Source organism: Capra hircus, chromosome 5, assembly GCF_001704415.2.
Source record: "Capra hircus breed San Clemente chromosome 5, ASM170441v1, whole genome shotgun sequence".
Classification (NCBI taxonomy): domain Eukaryota; kingdom Metazoa; phylum Chordata; class Mammalia; order Artiodactyla; family Bovidae; genus Capra; species Capra hircus.
Genome location: NC_030812.1, coordinates 118614881 through 118628160, shown reverse-complemented (window position 1 = coordinate 118628160; position 13280 = coordinate 118614881). Strand labels below are relative to the sequence as shown.

The window sequence follows — 13280 nt, the reverse complement described above, 5'->3', positions numbered from 1 at the left end:
CCCTCCCACATGGTGAGGCTGCATGTGGGTGCAGGTGCGGCTGAGACCGGCACAGCCTCTGCAGGCGGGGGAGCTTCGAAGGGCCAGCGGCCTCTGCCCCGAGCAGCGAGAGCAGGGGCGTGGCCAGCGGCAGGCGGCGGGGTGGAACTCGGGTCCCCTCGTGGATGGCCCTGGATGGCGCCTGCCTGGGGCTGTGGTGGGGACCGTAGGGCTGGGCTCTGATGCTAGGTGTGCCCACAGGGAGCTCGGGGCTGACGTGTCCGCGTGCTGCCTGCTGAGCCCACTCAGCCCCGGGGGTGGGCGGACGGGGCGTGCTGCCCGCTGACCTGACCGCTGCCGCCTGTCCCCAGCTGTTCCAGAAGTGTTGCCTGGTCCAGAGGATCCTGGAGGCATGGGAAGCCAACGACCACACTCAGTAAGAGCCCTGGGGCCTGCGTAGGGCTCGGTGGGGGTGCCACGGAGGGTTTGTTTCTGAAGACAGGCCCACTGCTGGGGGAGCAGCTGTGCTGCTGGCGGGGCTGAGGCGCAGGGCAGGCGGGCGGCGCAGCTGGGCCGCACTCAGGGTCTTGCTCCTTGAGGCCTGCTTGCCCAGCTTTGGGGCCCCTCGCCTGCTCAGCAGCGGAGACCCCAGTCCTGTGTTCCACACCGTCTCAGGTCCCCGTGCTGGCCTCCAGCTGTGGCGCTCACAGAAGCCTCAAACCCTGGGCAGAGCACCCAGGCCAGTCCCTGCCTCCTCCCTGCCCCTCCTGGCCTCTGGTCCCTTTGATCGGCTGGGGCCTCTCTCAAACGAGCAGGTGGTGTCGCCCGCCGCTCAGAGGTCTCGACTGCCTGGGTACCTGGTGTGGCTGCAGGGCCCCCTCTGCTCCCACTCTGCCCTCCTGAGAGCTGCTCTGGGCGGGGCTCTCTGCGACCTCAGCTGGTTCATCCTTCCCGTCCTGCTGTGCTGAACCCACAGATCTGCGTCCGTCCTCATGGAGCCCCAGGCACAGTGGGGTCACCCTGGGTTCCGCTGGGCCTGGGTGTGGTGACTCAGGAGGCCTGTGCTGGGTCTCCTCCTGTGTTTCGCTTGTTGGTGCACACGTGTGTGTGCCTGTGTCGAGAAATGGCTCAGTGCTGTTAACTGAGGAGTCTCTGAGCCCCAGGAAGCAGCGGACAGGTGACGCCTCAGCCGAGCTCTCCTGTGTCCTGAGCAGCTTGCTCACAGGCCTCCACCCTCGTCCGGCTTCGCCTCTGGCCGGTTCCTCCCAGTCTCGTGACCCCTTTCCCCTGCTGGGGGGCCACCGAGTCAGCACCCTCGGTGTCCTCTCTGGCTGTGATTGGGCTGAGCAGAGAACACGGTGCAGAGCAGGTGCCGCCCCCTGGGACCCGCGCCTGCATCTTCCCGTCCTCTGCTGTCGGCCGCTCAGGGGGCAGATGAGAGGTTGAGGAAGGGCCGTGTGGGCGTGCTGGTGGCCACCAGCCAGGGCGGGGACAGCCACCCCTGCTGCTGCCCACTGCTGGGTCCCCGGTTAGCCCTCAGTCTCCCTGGGTCTTGGGACGCCCTCGGGCAGCTCTCGCGGCCCCGACGCGACCCTGGTGTGCCGGGCCTCCGGCTGTGCAAAGTTGAGTCGGGGGCGCTGGCGCCGAGCACATGGCTCAGCAAGCTCCGCGGGGAGGAGGCCTGTGGGAGGCGGCGGCCGACGCTGCGCCACGCAGTGCCCCGCTGACCTGATGCTCCCTCTCCTAGGGCGGCGGGCGGCATGAGGCGCGGGAACATGGGCCACCTCACCCGGATTGCCAACGCGGTGGTGCAGAGCCTGGAGGGGGGCCCCCTGCAGAGCCAGGTCAGCGAGGCCTTCCGAGGTGAGCGCCTCCAGGCCCGGGCGTCGCTGCCCGCGGTGCCCCTTGCACTGCGGCCTTCATCGGGTGGGACTGGCCCTGCTGCTGGACGGTCAGCTCGCCTCCCACGGGGTGACCTGCGCAGTGGGCCTTGGGCCTGAGTCGGTTCCCTGTCGAGCCCTGTGCTGTTAGTAAGAGCAGCCCGGAGCCCTTTGGGGCCCCCTCTCATCACGGTCTGCGGCCTCTCCACCTGGGGCTGCCGTGTGCCCCTTGTGTATCCCAGACGCCACTCTTCAGCTCCCAGCAGTGCATCCTGGGCTGAGCTGGGGGTGCCTGAGGGGCTCAGATGGGAGAAGGTGGGCAGCCTGGCCTCTCGGGGAGGAGGACAGCACCTCTGAAGCAGTGGGTGCCAGCAGGGGTGAGCACTCGGGGCGCCAGGGGCGAGTGCACACAAGCCAGGCCCGAGGTTGGGATTCTGAGGGCAGTGAGGGGCTGTGGGCGGAGGCTGAGGACAGGCCCGGCCCGGGGCGAGGGGGCGCTGGGGAACGCTGAGCAGGCGCGCACCATCTGGGAGCCCTGGCTGGCTGTGTGTGCCGCCTGGGGCCCCTGAGCCCGCCGGGGCGCGGGAGGCTGCCTTGCCGATGTGCAGCTGGTCATTCGCGTGCATACGGCCTTGGCGTGTTCCCTGCCGTGCCCCGCCAGGCACCTCCACAGTGGCCGCCGTGGCCCCCACAGCCCAGGGACAGCTGTGAGCTCAGCAGCTGGAGGGGCCTCCGATACCAGCGTGGCGCTCAGTCCCTGGTGGGCTGGGTCAGTGTCTCTCATGGAGGCGTGCGCCCCCGACGGCCCTGTGCAGGGGACGGGGAGGGCGTCGGGGCCTGGTGTGCCTGGGAACACTCGCCCACGGGCTTGGGCCTGTGAGGCCAGGACGGGTGCGCGCTGCCGCGGGGTTCCAGAAACCAGGGGCTCAGTGCGCGGCTTTCCCACAGGGCTCCCGGCGGACTGCCGCGGGCGCTGGGAGAGCTTCGTGGAGGAGACGCTGTCGGAGGCCAACCGCAGGAACGCGGTGGACCTGGTGAGCAGGCCTGGCCTCCGGGCAGAGCTCTGCGGGCCCTGCGGTTCCGCCCGGCCTGGGCTCACGGGGCTGCCTGTGCAGAGGGCTGGGGCGGCAGGGTGCCCGCTCACGCCTGCCCGCCCTGGCCGTTGCAGGTGAGCACACACCACCTTCACCCCTCGAGTGAGGATGAGGACATGGAGGGCGTCCTCCCCAGCGAGCTGTCGCTGCAGCAGGTGTGTCCGGCCAGGCCTCCGTGTCCCCACAGCGCCGCACCCTGTGCGCTGCCAGAGCCGCCAAGGGGGCCCCGGGCACTCTGCATCCATGGGACCCTTGGGGACGTGGTTGGCTCTGTGGACGTGGCCGCCTTGGGCACCCACCCAAGCGGGCAGGAGCTGGGAGAAGTCGCTGAGGGCGTCTCCTGAGAGCAGCCGGCCCTGTCGTCCAGGCGTTCTCCGAGTACCAGGTCCAGCAGATGACAGCCACCTTCGTGGACCAGTTTGGCTTCAGCGACGAGGAGTTTGCTGAGCAGGACGACAGTGTCAAGTGAGCCAGCAGCCTCTGCCCGCCTCCCTCGTGCCCGCCGCGTCCTCGGTGCCTGTGGGCGGGAGCTGGGTGCCGCTTGGCCTGACCAGGTCCCTGGCCTACGGTCAGCACAGCTCAGGCTGTCACACCACCTCCTCAGCTGGACCCACATGCAACCCCAGGGTCTCAAGGTGCCCTCTGGGGAGGGCGGCGGGCGGGTCTCCCCTGGCTGTGAGCCTGCAGTGTGGCGCCCCCGCCCCCACCCCTCAGGTCCAGACGGGGCCGCCTCCTGCCCCTTCTGGTGGAGGTCACGGTGTCCCTGCTGTCCCTGCAGCGCCCCATTCGACAGGATCGCAGAGATCAGCTTCAGCGTCGATGCTGATGACGACAGCGTGAGTCCGCGGGGTCTCTCGGAGGCGGCCAGGCTTTGTGGGCGCAAGGCCACGGGGCCCACGTGCACTCTCTCGCAGCCTGGCGCCGCGCTGTTTGAGGCCTGCTGCAGCGACCACATCCAGCCCTTCGACGAGGACGACGATCTCTGGGAGGCCGAGGAGACGCACCGTGCTGCCCGCGTGACCAGAGCCAGGTGGGCCGGGACGCGCCGGCCCCGCCCCACCTCAGCCCCGCTTCAGCCCCGCCCCAGCGCTCGGGGAGGGCAGCTGACTCCTCTCCCCCCAGGTTCGGGGCCCCCCACGCCTCAGAGCGCTGCCTGAAGGAGAGCCCAGAGCGCCGAGGCCAGGGTGCAGGCGAGGGTGTGGATGCAGCTCAGGCAGGCTCGCCGTGCGAGGGCGGCTCAGAAGGTAGGTGACGGGGCTGTGGGGGGCTTGGTGGAGACGCAGAGACAAAGGGTCTGGTGACCCCACCCTGCAGCAGACGCCTTCAGCCCCTGACAGTCTCTGGGTGGAGCCCAGAGCCACCCTCCGGCCACGCTGTCCTGGCTGGGGTGGGTGTCCCGGGGACTCTGGGGGAGGCACGCCTGCCCCCCTGCTGCGGAGCCTCCACGGTCAGTCACGCCTGGACCCCAGGGCAGGGCTGGCCGGTCTGCCTGCTGGGCGAGGGTGTGGACACCTGTCTCCGCCAGCAGGCTCCCCATGGGCCGTGCCTGATGGGCCAGCGACTCCCATGGCTGCCAGCCCGGCCCCAGCAGTGGCGCTGGACGTGGGTTCCAGTGTGTGGGCAGCCGGCTCCCCCAGCACCTCTGCTCCAGAGGAGAAAGGCTGGGCCAAGTTCGCCGACTTCCAGCCTTTCTGTTGGTGAGGCGGGCGCTGGGGGGAGTGAGGGGCCCAGCTGCCTGAAGCCAGGTCTCCTGGCTCGGGCTGAGTGTCGGCCTCGTCCACAGCTCTGAGTCGGGGCCGAGGTGCAGCTCCCCGGTGGACACTGGCCACGGTGATGCCCAGGCTGGCCTGAACCAGGGCCCAGAGAGAGCCCGTGAGTGGGGGCTGCCTTGGGCCAGAGGAGTGGGGTGGGACAGCCGTGTCCCCTGGGTGATGGTGGGCCTGGAGCGGGCCTGTCGGCAGGGGGAGGGTCCACCTCCAAGCAAGGCCCCCGGGCGGGCCCACCGCCTCCCACGGGCGGTTGGCGGGGTGCACCGTGCTGCCCTGAGCAGGGCCTGGCCCTGAGCCCTGTCAGACAGACTTGGAAGCCACCAGGCTGCGTGGTGGCCCTGCCTGCGGGGAGGACAGTTCTCTGCAGCTTCTGTGAATTCACAGACACGCGTGTGCATGTCGTACGGGCACAGTGGTGGGCGTGGGGGACAGCTGTGTCCCTGGGCCGTGGGCTGAAGTTCCCGCATGCTCCACACCGGCTCTCTGTCCTCACCTGGCATCGCTGGCCCCGTCTTACAGTTGGTGCCTGGAGCACATGTGTCCCCAGGAAAGCATCCCTGGTGGCCGCCAGCAGCCGCGAGGATGAGCAGAAGGCAGCTGCTGCCTCGGAGGCTGTCGGTGTGGGTCCCAGCCAGAAGGCCTCCCCGCTGTCCGTGTTGGGCCCCAGGTGAGTAGGCGGGGCGGGCGGCAGGGGGCTCCCAGGAGCGTGCAGAGGCCTGGACCTGTGCTCCCTCTCGTCCTGACGGCCCTGTGACTTCTCAGAGGCCAGCTCTGGACAGGAGGGACACCCCTTCCTCTAAGGGGAAGCCACGGGTGGTCACTGAGGTAGCGAGGGGCCAGCCCACCCCAGGCCTTACTGGAGGGGATGGCCAGGCTTCGGGGGTCCCAGGGGACGGGGGGAAGCTCTGGAGCTGCTGCCGTCCTGGGGGTGGGTGCTCAGTCCAGAGTCACAACCATCGCCGGGTGCCTCACACACACGTCTGTCTCACTGGACCAGTAGGACGAGAGTGTCTGGGGCTCTGCTTCGGCCCAGGCCCTGACAGAGGTGCTCTCCCTGCGAGCTCAGCCCTGCAACCACTCCGTGTGCAGGGCAGGCCTACGGCCTGTGGGACCCCCTGTGGACAGATGCTCCGGGCTGGGCAGGTGGCAAGAGCTGTGTGCTGAGACGGGACGCGGGCGGCAGGGTTCTGGGCCGGGAGAGAAGCAGAGCTGAGTCGGCGTGAGGGGCGCCAGGCGGGCAAGGGAGGACGGGGCTGCTCCCGGCTCCCCCGCCCCCTCAGATCCTCCCTCTAGGTTCTGGGCTCAGCCTGTCCATGGGGGCCCAGCTCTGCCTCAGCACACACTAGCTCCCGGGACCCAGGGGACGTCGATCCCACCAGTGCTGGGCTCACCCGTGGGCACAACCAGGAGGGAGCAGGCGCCCGTCAGGAGGGGCTGGTTCTCACCGAGCCGCTCAGGGAGACCCGCAGCTCAGCTTCTTCCCTTCCTGACCCCCGTTTCCCCCGAAACCCACCCGGCGATGTTCTGAGAGCAAGTCCTTTGGTTTGGGGGGTGCACTTTGGGCCATTGTGGGTAACGAGCCAGGCTTGCCTGTAGGCTCCCCCCCACCCTTGCTGCCTCCCCGGAGTCCTTGCGAGGCAGTGGGTGATGCCCTGTAGTTGGGAGCGGGTGCGGCCGCTGGGTGCTGTGGGTGCTCCTGGGCCCCAGGCCTCCCTCCTGCGCTCCCTGTCTCCAGGGGTGGGTGGGCACATTCTGGGCAGATGTGGCCTGTGGCTGTCTAGGGAATGGCCCTGGGCCACATGGTCCACAGAAGGGCGTGGGCTGTGGGGGCACCTGAGGGTCATTCCAGAGCAGGTGGGGGCCTGTGGGGGGCGCAGGGGCGGGCCGTTCCGGGTGAGCGCTCCTGGCAGGAGGCGGCTGCCTGGCGGGCTGTGCAGAGGTGGGGTGGGGTGGGGGGTCTCTGGAGTGTTTGGAACTTGGGGCGGCAAAACAGGGGCCCGGGTAACCAGAACCCTTCTGCTGCACAGGGCTGACTGTGCCCCCAGCTCACCGCCCGGCTCGGTGCCCCTGGACCCTGCCGAGGTGCCCACTGCCTCCGCTGAGGCCACCATGACGGGCCCTGCGCCCCAGGCCGTCTCCCCCGTGCTGGCCGTGGCTGTCCCCCCCGGGCCCATGGTGGCCGTCACCACCGCAGCCCCCGCCAGCCCAGCCGTGTCCATGGCAGCCGCCTTAGGGACAGTGCCAAGAGACAGGTGAGCCGGTCAGGCCGGGGGAGGGGCTGGGGGACCCCGGGCCAGGGAGCCCAGCCCTGAGCGACCCCCCCACCCCGCAGACAGGCTGGCGGGCCACCACCCTCTGGAGCCGCCCTCAGTGGCCCCGTGTGACGCCGCTGCTGCGCAGTCTTGGCACCCAGCCCAGAAAAGCACCTGGTGATGCAGTCTCTTTTTAATTTAATTTAATTTAATTTTAAAATAAATGCTGCATTGGTAAAGCTGGCACTTGGAACTAGCCAGACAGCCCCGCCTGCATTTCTCCTGCCTGACCCCGACCGGGTGGCCACGGGGGTCCAGCCCCACACACAGCAATAAGGCCTTGGCCGTGGCTCTGCCTGTGGGAGCCCGGGGCTGCGACCCCAGAGGCCCGAGGGCCAGGCCAGACCCCACAGACTCCCTGCCTGTTTTTTTTACCAGTTTTTTCTTAGCAGATGCAGGAAGAGCCACGTGTTTGCACTTTTTATCTAGCGCAGGAGAGGGTCTCCAAGGCTCTGGGGCCAGATGCGGGGCTGGAGCAGGGCTGGCCAGACGGGGTCCCTAGCTGCCCAGAGCTGGGAGCGGGCCGTGCCAGGCTGCAAATGACTGCCTTAAATCCCAAGCCCCTGCAGCCTGGCAGGGTGTCCTGGGCCTCCCGCAGTGCGCGCTGGCGGTGTGGGCCGTGGGCGGGGCGGGGCGCCCCCAGCAGTGCTGGGGGGCGCCAAGCTGTCCGGGGGCAGGGGGTGGTCTGCAGGGTCAGCTCACATGACCTGACGATCTGACAGCACTCAGACCCTCGCCTCCAATAAAGGTTGTCTCTCACCTACAGACCTTGTGTCTCGTGTGGTGTTCAGCGGCAGGCCCTCCACTGCCCCAGGCCCGTCTGAGTCAGCGCTAAGAGCAGCTCCGCCTGGAGCTGAGCGCTGGGCAGGGCCTCAGCCCGACGGCTGTCTCCGGGCCGAGAGGCCCCCCCCCACAGTGGGTGCCCCACCATGCTGTGCTCTCCACCCGGGACCTCTCGGGGACCCCTGGCCTCGGCAGTGGCACACCCCACCTCCCACCTGCTGCCGCCCTGCCACTGGTTGGCACCCATTGCAAGTGAGACCCAGTCCAGGTGACCCCCATTACAGCCCAGAATAGGGCAGTGGGGATGGTCAGGGCCAGATGGCAGGACTCACAGGAGTAAGAGACGGGCATTTGGATAGAGTTCCCAGCACAGATGCCGTCAGGGCACCATGCCCCGCCACCCTGCATCTGCCCGAGCACCCCTGCCCTCTCGAACACCCACCCTCCTGGCGTCCCCCTGGCCCGCGTACTCTCATCTGGCCAGGGGCCAGGGAGCTGCACCGTCCTTGCCACCCCCCAGCCCTCTGGATGCAGGGCAGCTTCCTGGGGGTCGCTGCTCTGTACCAGCCCCAGGGTTGCCTGAGGCCTGGTGGGGAGCAGACCCCAAACAAGGCCCTGACAATGCCCCCCATGATGCGGCCCGGGCTCAGGGTGGGGGGGTGGGGAAAGCAGGCGGAACAGACGCAGGCACGCGGTGTCGTTAGCTCTTTATAGACTCTCGTTCTAGGAAGAGGGCGCCTGGGGCCGGCCGGCCAGGGCCAGCGCACAGATGGGCGGGGGGGTACTATTTACAGGCCCACCGCGAGGGCTGTACCGTGCTGCTCCCGGCGGGCACTCAGCCAGGCCTCCAGGGAGCTGGAGCTGGCCGGGCGGGGCGGGGCGGGGGGCTGTACACGCAGGGGGAGGGCCTCAATACTGTCAAGGGTGGGGGCTGTAAACATGGCCGGGGGGCCCTGCCCACCCCTAGTGGTCGGTTAACTGGACACAGGGCTGCGGGGCAGGGCCACGCTCAGGCGTCCGACAGGCAGCTCTGGATCTGGTCCACCCATTGCTGGGCTGACGGCACGTCCTGGGCACAGAAGTTGTAAACACGACGCGTCGTCTTCACCTGCAGACAAAGGACGCTGACTCTCGGCCCTCCCGGGGGCAGCTGCCCCACCCCACTCCCACCGCAGCTCACGTCAAAGAAAGCCTTCTCGTCCACGGTCTTGGGGGCGCCCATGGCCGGCGTGCCTGGCGCCACAGCCTCCACCTCGGCCAGGTCGATGACACCCTTGCACTCCGTGTCAGCGCGGTGGTCGTAGTAGCGCAGCTGCGGTGGGGGGGGCAGGAGTCAGGGCGGGGGCCCTCGACACCCCACCCCAGCGGGGCGCCCAGCACTCACCTGGTGCTTCGTCTTGTCCAACACAAACCAGCGGGCCTTCCAGGGCTTCATGAAGGCACCTTTCTTGTACAGGGTGCCCTCGTAGGACCTGTGTTGGCAGCAGGACCGGCCAGACCACCTCAGGGCCCGGCCCCGGTGCCCTCTGCACCCCTGCCAGGGCCAGCAGCAAAACCCAGGCGCTCGCCCCGAAGCCAACCTGAGCCCAGAGCCCTGGTCCCCAGACAGGCTCGCGAGGGCCTTGCCAGGGCCTCAGGGCAACAACATCCCACGCACAGCAGGTCCCAACAACTGGGCAGGTCTCTGATGACTGTGGCCAGCGGCCCCTGGGCCCAGAAAGGGGGTGCAGCCCGCGGGGCCCATGCCAACCCCAGCCGTCCCTTCTCTCTCTGGCTGAGGTCACCAGCTCCGTGTCCCAAAGGCTGAGCCCACCTGCTTCTTCCTAGCCCTGGTCAGCTCACGTGGAGGCCACCGGCAGGGCCTCCCCCACCAATAAGTCCTAAAAAATCCCTGCGAGCCCCCCGAAGGCGCCCCCTGAAGGCGCCCGCCGCGCCTGTTCGGGGGCGGCCGCAGACCTGTTCTCACTCTCCGCCGTCTGGAACTGGCTGTAGAGGGTGCTGGTGCTGCGGCGGGCTGCCTGCCGCGAGCTGGACACGGAAGAGCCGCTGCTCTGGTCACTGTCCAGGCTGAGGCTCAGCGTGGAGCCCACAGGGCCCTCCTGCAGGTACACACCCAGCGAGCGGCGGTGGTGGGGCACGCTGGACACCAGCAGGGAGCCGGGGGTGCCCTGCAGGCAGGAAGGGGCCCAGGTCAGGGGGGCCTCCCCGCCTCCTGGCCGCAGGCCTGCCCACCCGCCCCCCACACCCACCCCGCTCACACGTCCGTCTGGCCGGCCCTCGAGGCGCTGGGCCGCCTTCACCCGATCCCAGGCGTCCTTCCAGCGCTCGGGGGGTCGGCCCAGCTCAGTCTCCAGTCGCTGCATCTCCTGCGGGGGGGAACCAGTGAAGTAAAAGGTTCTGCAGAAGGGGACACGTGAAGACAAGAGGATGAAGGCTGCAGAAAGGAGACGGAGAAAAGATGCACCGAGCGTGTGACTCATCCACGAGCAAGAGGTGCAAGGGTGCGGGGCTGGACAGAGCCTGCACGTGGAGAAACCCCGCACGTGGAGAGACGGCTCAAGAGAGACTCCAAACGTGTCAGCCAGGAAAAAAGCTATCTTCAAAAGAGCAACAGGGCGCTGCCTGGCACACAGGCAGGAGGAGCTGAGCGGTTACGGGGCCGTGCTGCAGCCTGAGGCCCAAGAGGGTCACAAGGGATCCTGAGTGGGCAGGGCAGAGGCGGGGGGGGGGGGCAGGAGCTCGACCCTCTCCCCACAGACACCCCCTACCCCGAGCATGTCTAGCCAAGAGCAAGCGCCACGTGTGCAGCAAGATCCTGCGAGGCCTGGCAGAGAGCAGCTACTCAAAAGCTGTGAGCTACATCTGGACGCTGGAGGCCACACAGCGCGGGGAGATGCAGAATCCACGGGGACACCCTGCTGACGGCACAGACCTTCTGCTGAAACCTGAAAAGACCATGTCCATGGGGCCTGGAGGAAAGGCTTCTCTACGAGCAGCAACCCCATGTCCAAGGAGCGGTGGCTGCGCAGGGGCCGAGAGGAGCTACTCCACGTGCAAGGAGGTCAGGAGGGGCGGCCATGAGGAGATAACCCCTCGTCCAAGGTAAGAGAAACCCCAGTAAGATGGTAGGTGTTGCAAGAGGGCATCAGATGGCAGACTGAAACCACAATCGCAGACAACCAGCCAATCTCATCACACTAGGACCACAGCTTGTCTAACTCAGTGAAACTAAGCCATGCCGTGTGGGGCCACCCAAAATGGGCGGGCATGGTGGAGAGGGCTGACAGAATGTGGTCCACGGGAGAAGGGAATGGCAGACCACTTCAGTATTCTTGCCTTGAGAACCCCATGAACAGTATGAAAAGGCAAAAAGATAGGACACTGAAAGAGGAACTCCCCAGGTCAGTAGGTGCCCAATATGCTACTGGAGATCAGTGGGGAAATAACTCCAGAAAGAATGAAGGGATGAAGCCAAAGCAAGAACAATACCCAGTTGTGGATGTGACTGGTGATAAAAGCAAGGTCTGATGCTATAAAGAGCAACACTGCACAGGAACCTGGAATGTCAGGTCCATGAATCAAGGCAAATTGGAAGTGGTCAAACAAGATGGCAACGGTGAACGTCGACATTCTAGGAATCAGTGGACTGGAATGGGTGAATTTAACTCAGATGACCATTACATCTACTACTACGGGCAGGAATACCTCAGAAGAAATGGAGTAGCCATCATGGTCAACAAAAGAGTCCGAAATGCAGTACTTGGATGCAATCTCAAAAACGATAGAATGATCTCTGTTCATCTCCAAGGCAAACCATTCAGTATCACAGTAATCCAAGTCTATGCCCCAACCAGTAACGCTGAAGAAGCTGAAGTTGAACAGTTCTATGAAAACCTACAAGACCTTTTAGAACTAACACCCCAAAAAGATGTCCTTTTCATTATAGGGGACTGGAATGCAAAAATAGGAAGTCAAGAAACACCTGGAGTAACAGGCAAATTTGGCCTTGGAATGCGGAATGAAGCAGGGCAAAGACTAATAGAGTTTTGCCAACAGAACGCACTGGTCATAGCAAACACCCTCTTCCAACAACACAAGAGAAGACTCTACACATGGACATCACCAGATGGTCAACACCGAAATCAGACTGATTATATTCTCTGCAGCCAAAGATGGAGAAGCTCTATACAGTCAGCAAAAGCAAGACTGGGATCTGACTGTGGCTCAGGTCATGAACTCCTTATTGCCAAATTCAGACTCAAATAGAAGAAAGTAGGGGAAAACAGCTAGACCATTCAGGTATGACCTAAATCAAATCCCTTATGATTGTACAGTGGAAGTAAGAAATAGATTCATGGGATTAGATCTAATAGACAGAGTGACTAATGAACCATGGACTGAGGCTCGTAACATTGTACAGGAGACAGGGATCAAGACCATCCCCATGGGAAAGAAATGCAAAAAAGCAAAATGGCTGTCTGGGGAGGCCTTACAAATAGCTGTGAAAAGAAGAGAAGCAAAAAGCAAAGAAGAAAAGGAAAGATATAAGCATCTGAATGCAGAGTTCCAAAGAATAGCAAGAAGAGATAAGAAACCCTTCCTCAGCGATCAATGCAAAGAAATAGAGGAAAACAACAGAATGGGAAAGACTAGAGATCTCTTCAAGAAAATTAGAGATACCAAGGGGACATTTCATGCAAAGATGGGCTCGATAAAGGACAGAAATGGTGTGGACCTAACAGAAGCAGAAGATATTAAGAAGAGGTGGCAAGAATACACAGAAGAACTATACAAAAAAGATCTTCATGACCCAGATAATCACAATGGTGTGATCACTCACCTAGAGCCAGACATCCTGGAATGTGAAGTCAAGTGGGCCTTAGGAAGCATCACCACGAACAAAGCTAGTGGAGGTGATGGAATCTCAGTCGAGCTCTTTCAAATCCTGAAAGATGATGCTCTGAAAGTGCTGCACTCAATATGCCAGCAAATTTGGGAAACTCAGCAGTGGCCACAGGACTGGAAAAGGTCAGTTTTCATTCCAATCCCAAAGAAAGGCAATGCCAAAGAATGCTCAAACTACCGCACAATTGCACTCATCTCACACACTAGTAAAGTAATGCCTCAAAATTCTCCAAGCCAGGCTTCAGCAATACATGAACCGTGAACTTCCAGATGTTCAAGCTGGTTTTAGAAAAGGCAGAGGAACCAGAGATCAAATTGCCAACATCTGCTGGATCATAGAAAAAGCAAGAGAATTCCAGAAAAACATCTATTTCTGCTTTATTGACTATGCCAAAGCCTTTGACTGTGTGGATCACAATAAAGTGGAAAATTCCGAAAGAGATGGGAATACCAGACCACCTGACCTGCCTCTTGAGAAATCTGTATGCAGGTCAGGAAGCAAGAGTTAGAACCGGACATGGAACAACAGACTGGTTCCAAATAGGAAAAGGAGTGCGT

At 64.1% G+C, this 13280-nt stretch overlaps 2 protein-coding genes across 7 annotated transcripts in view; one reads left to right on the top strand and one right to left on the bottom strand.

The window, feature by feature from the left end:
• Positions 1–7799, top strand: part of PPP6R2 (protein phosphatase 6 regulatory subunit 2) — a 64795-nt gene extending 56996 nt beyond the window's left edge. For 2 of the 6 annotated variants that reach the window (XM_018048961.1, XM_018048962.1), the window contains 12 exons: positions 351–415; positions 1727–1842; positions 2808–2893; positions 3028–3108; positions 3321–3418; positions 3732–3983; positions 4076–4197; positions 4479–4650; positions 4737–4825; positions 5242–5389; positions 6750–6974; positions 7059–7799. In XM_018048961.1, the coding sequence (XP_017904450.1) occupies positions 351–415; positions 1727–1842; positions 2808–2893; positions 3028–3108; positions 3321–3418; positions 3732–3983; positions 4076–4197; positions 4479–4650; positions 4737–4825; positions 5242–5389; positions 6750–6974; positions 7059–7155 (1551 nt within the window). In that variant the 3' untranslated portion in view covers positions 7156–7799. Of the gene's footprint in view, positions 1–350; positions 416–1726; positions 1843–2807; positions 2894–3027; positions 3109–3320; positions 3419–3731; positions 3984–4075; positions 4198–4478; positions 4651–4736; positions 4826–5241; positions 5390–6749; positions 6975–7054 lie in introns of those variants that run through there. The other 4 variants (XM_018048965.1, XM_018048963.1, XM_018048964.1 and 1 more) reach the window with 4 other exon arrangements.
• LOC108636082 (myotubularin-related protein 5-like) lies at positions 8508–10183 on the bottom strand (the record flags this gene model as incomplete). Its single annotated transcript, XM_018048967.1, is given in 5 exon segments — positions 8508–8925; positions 8998–9129; positions 9202–9289; positions 9774–9985; positions 10067–10183. Coding segments are annotated over 5 exon segments (645 nt in total). The 3' UTR covers positions 8508–8826.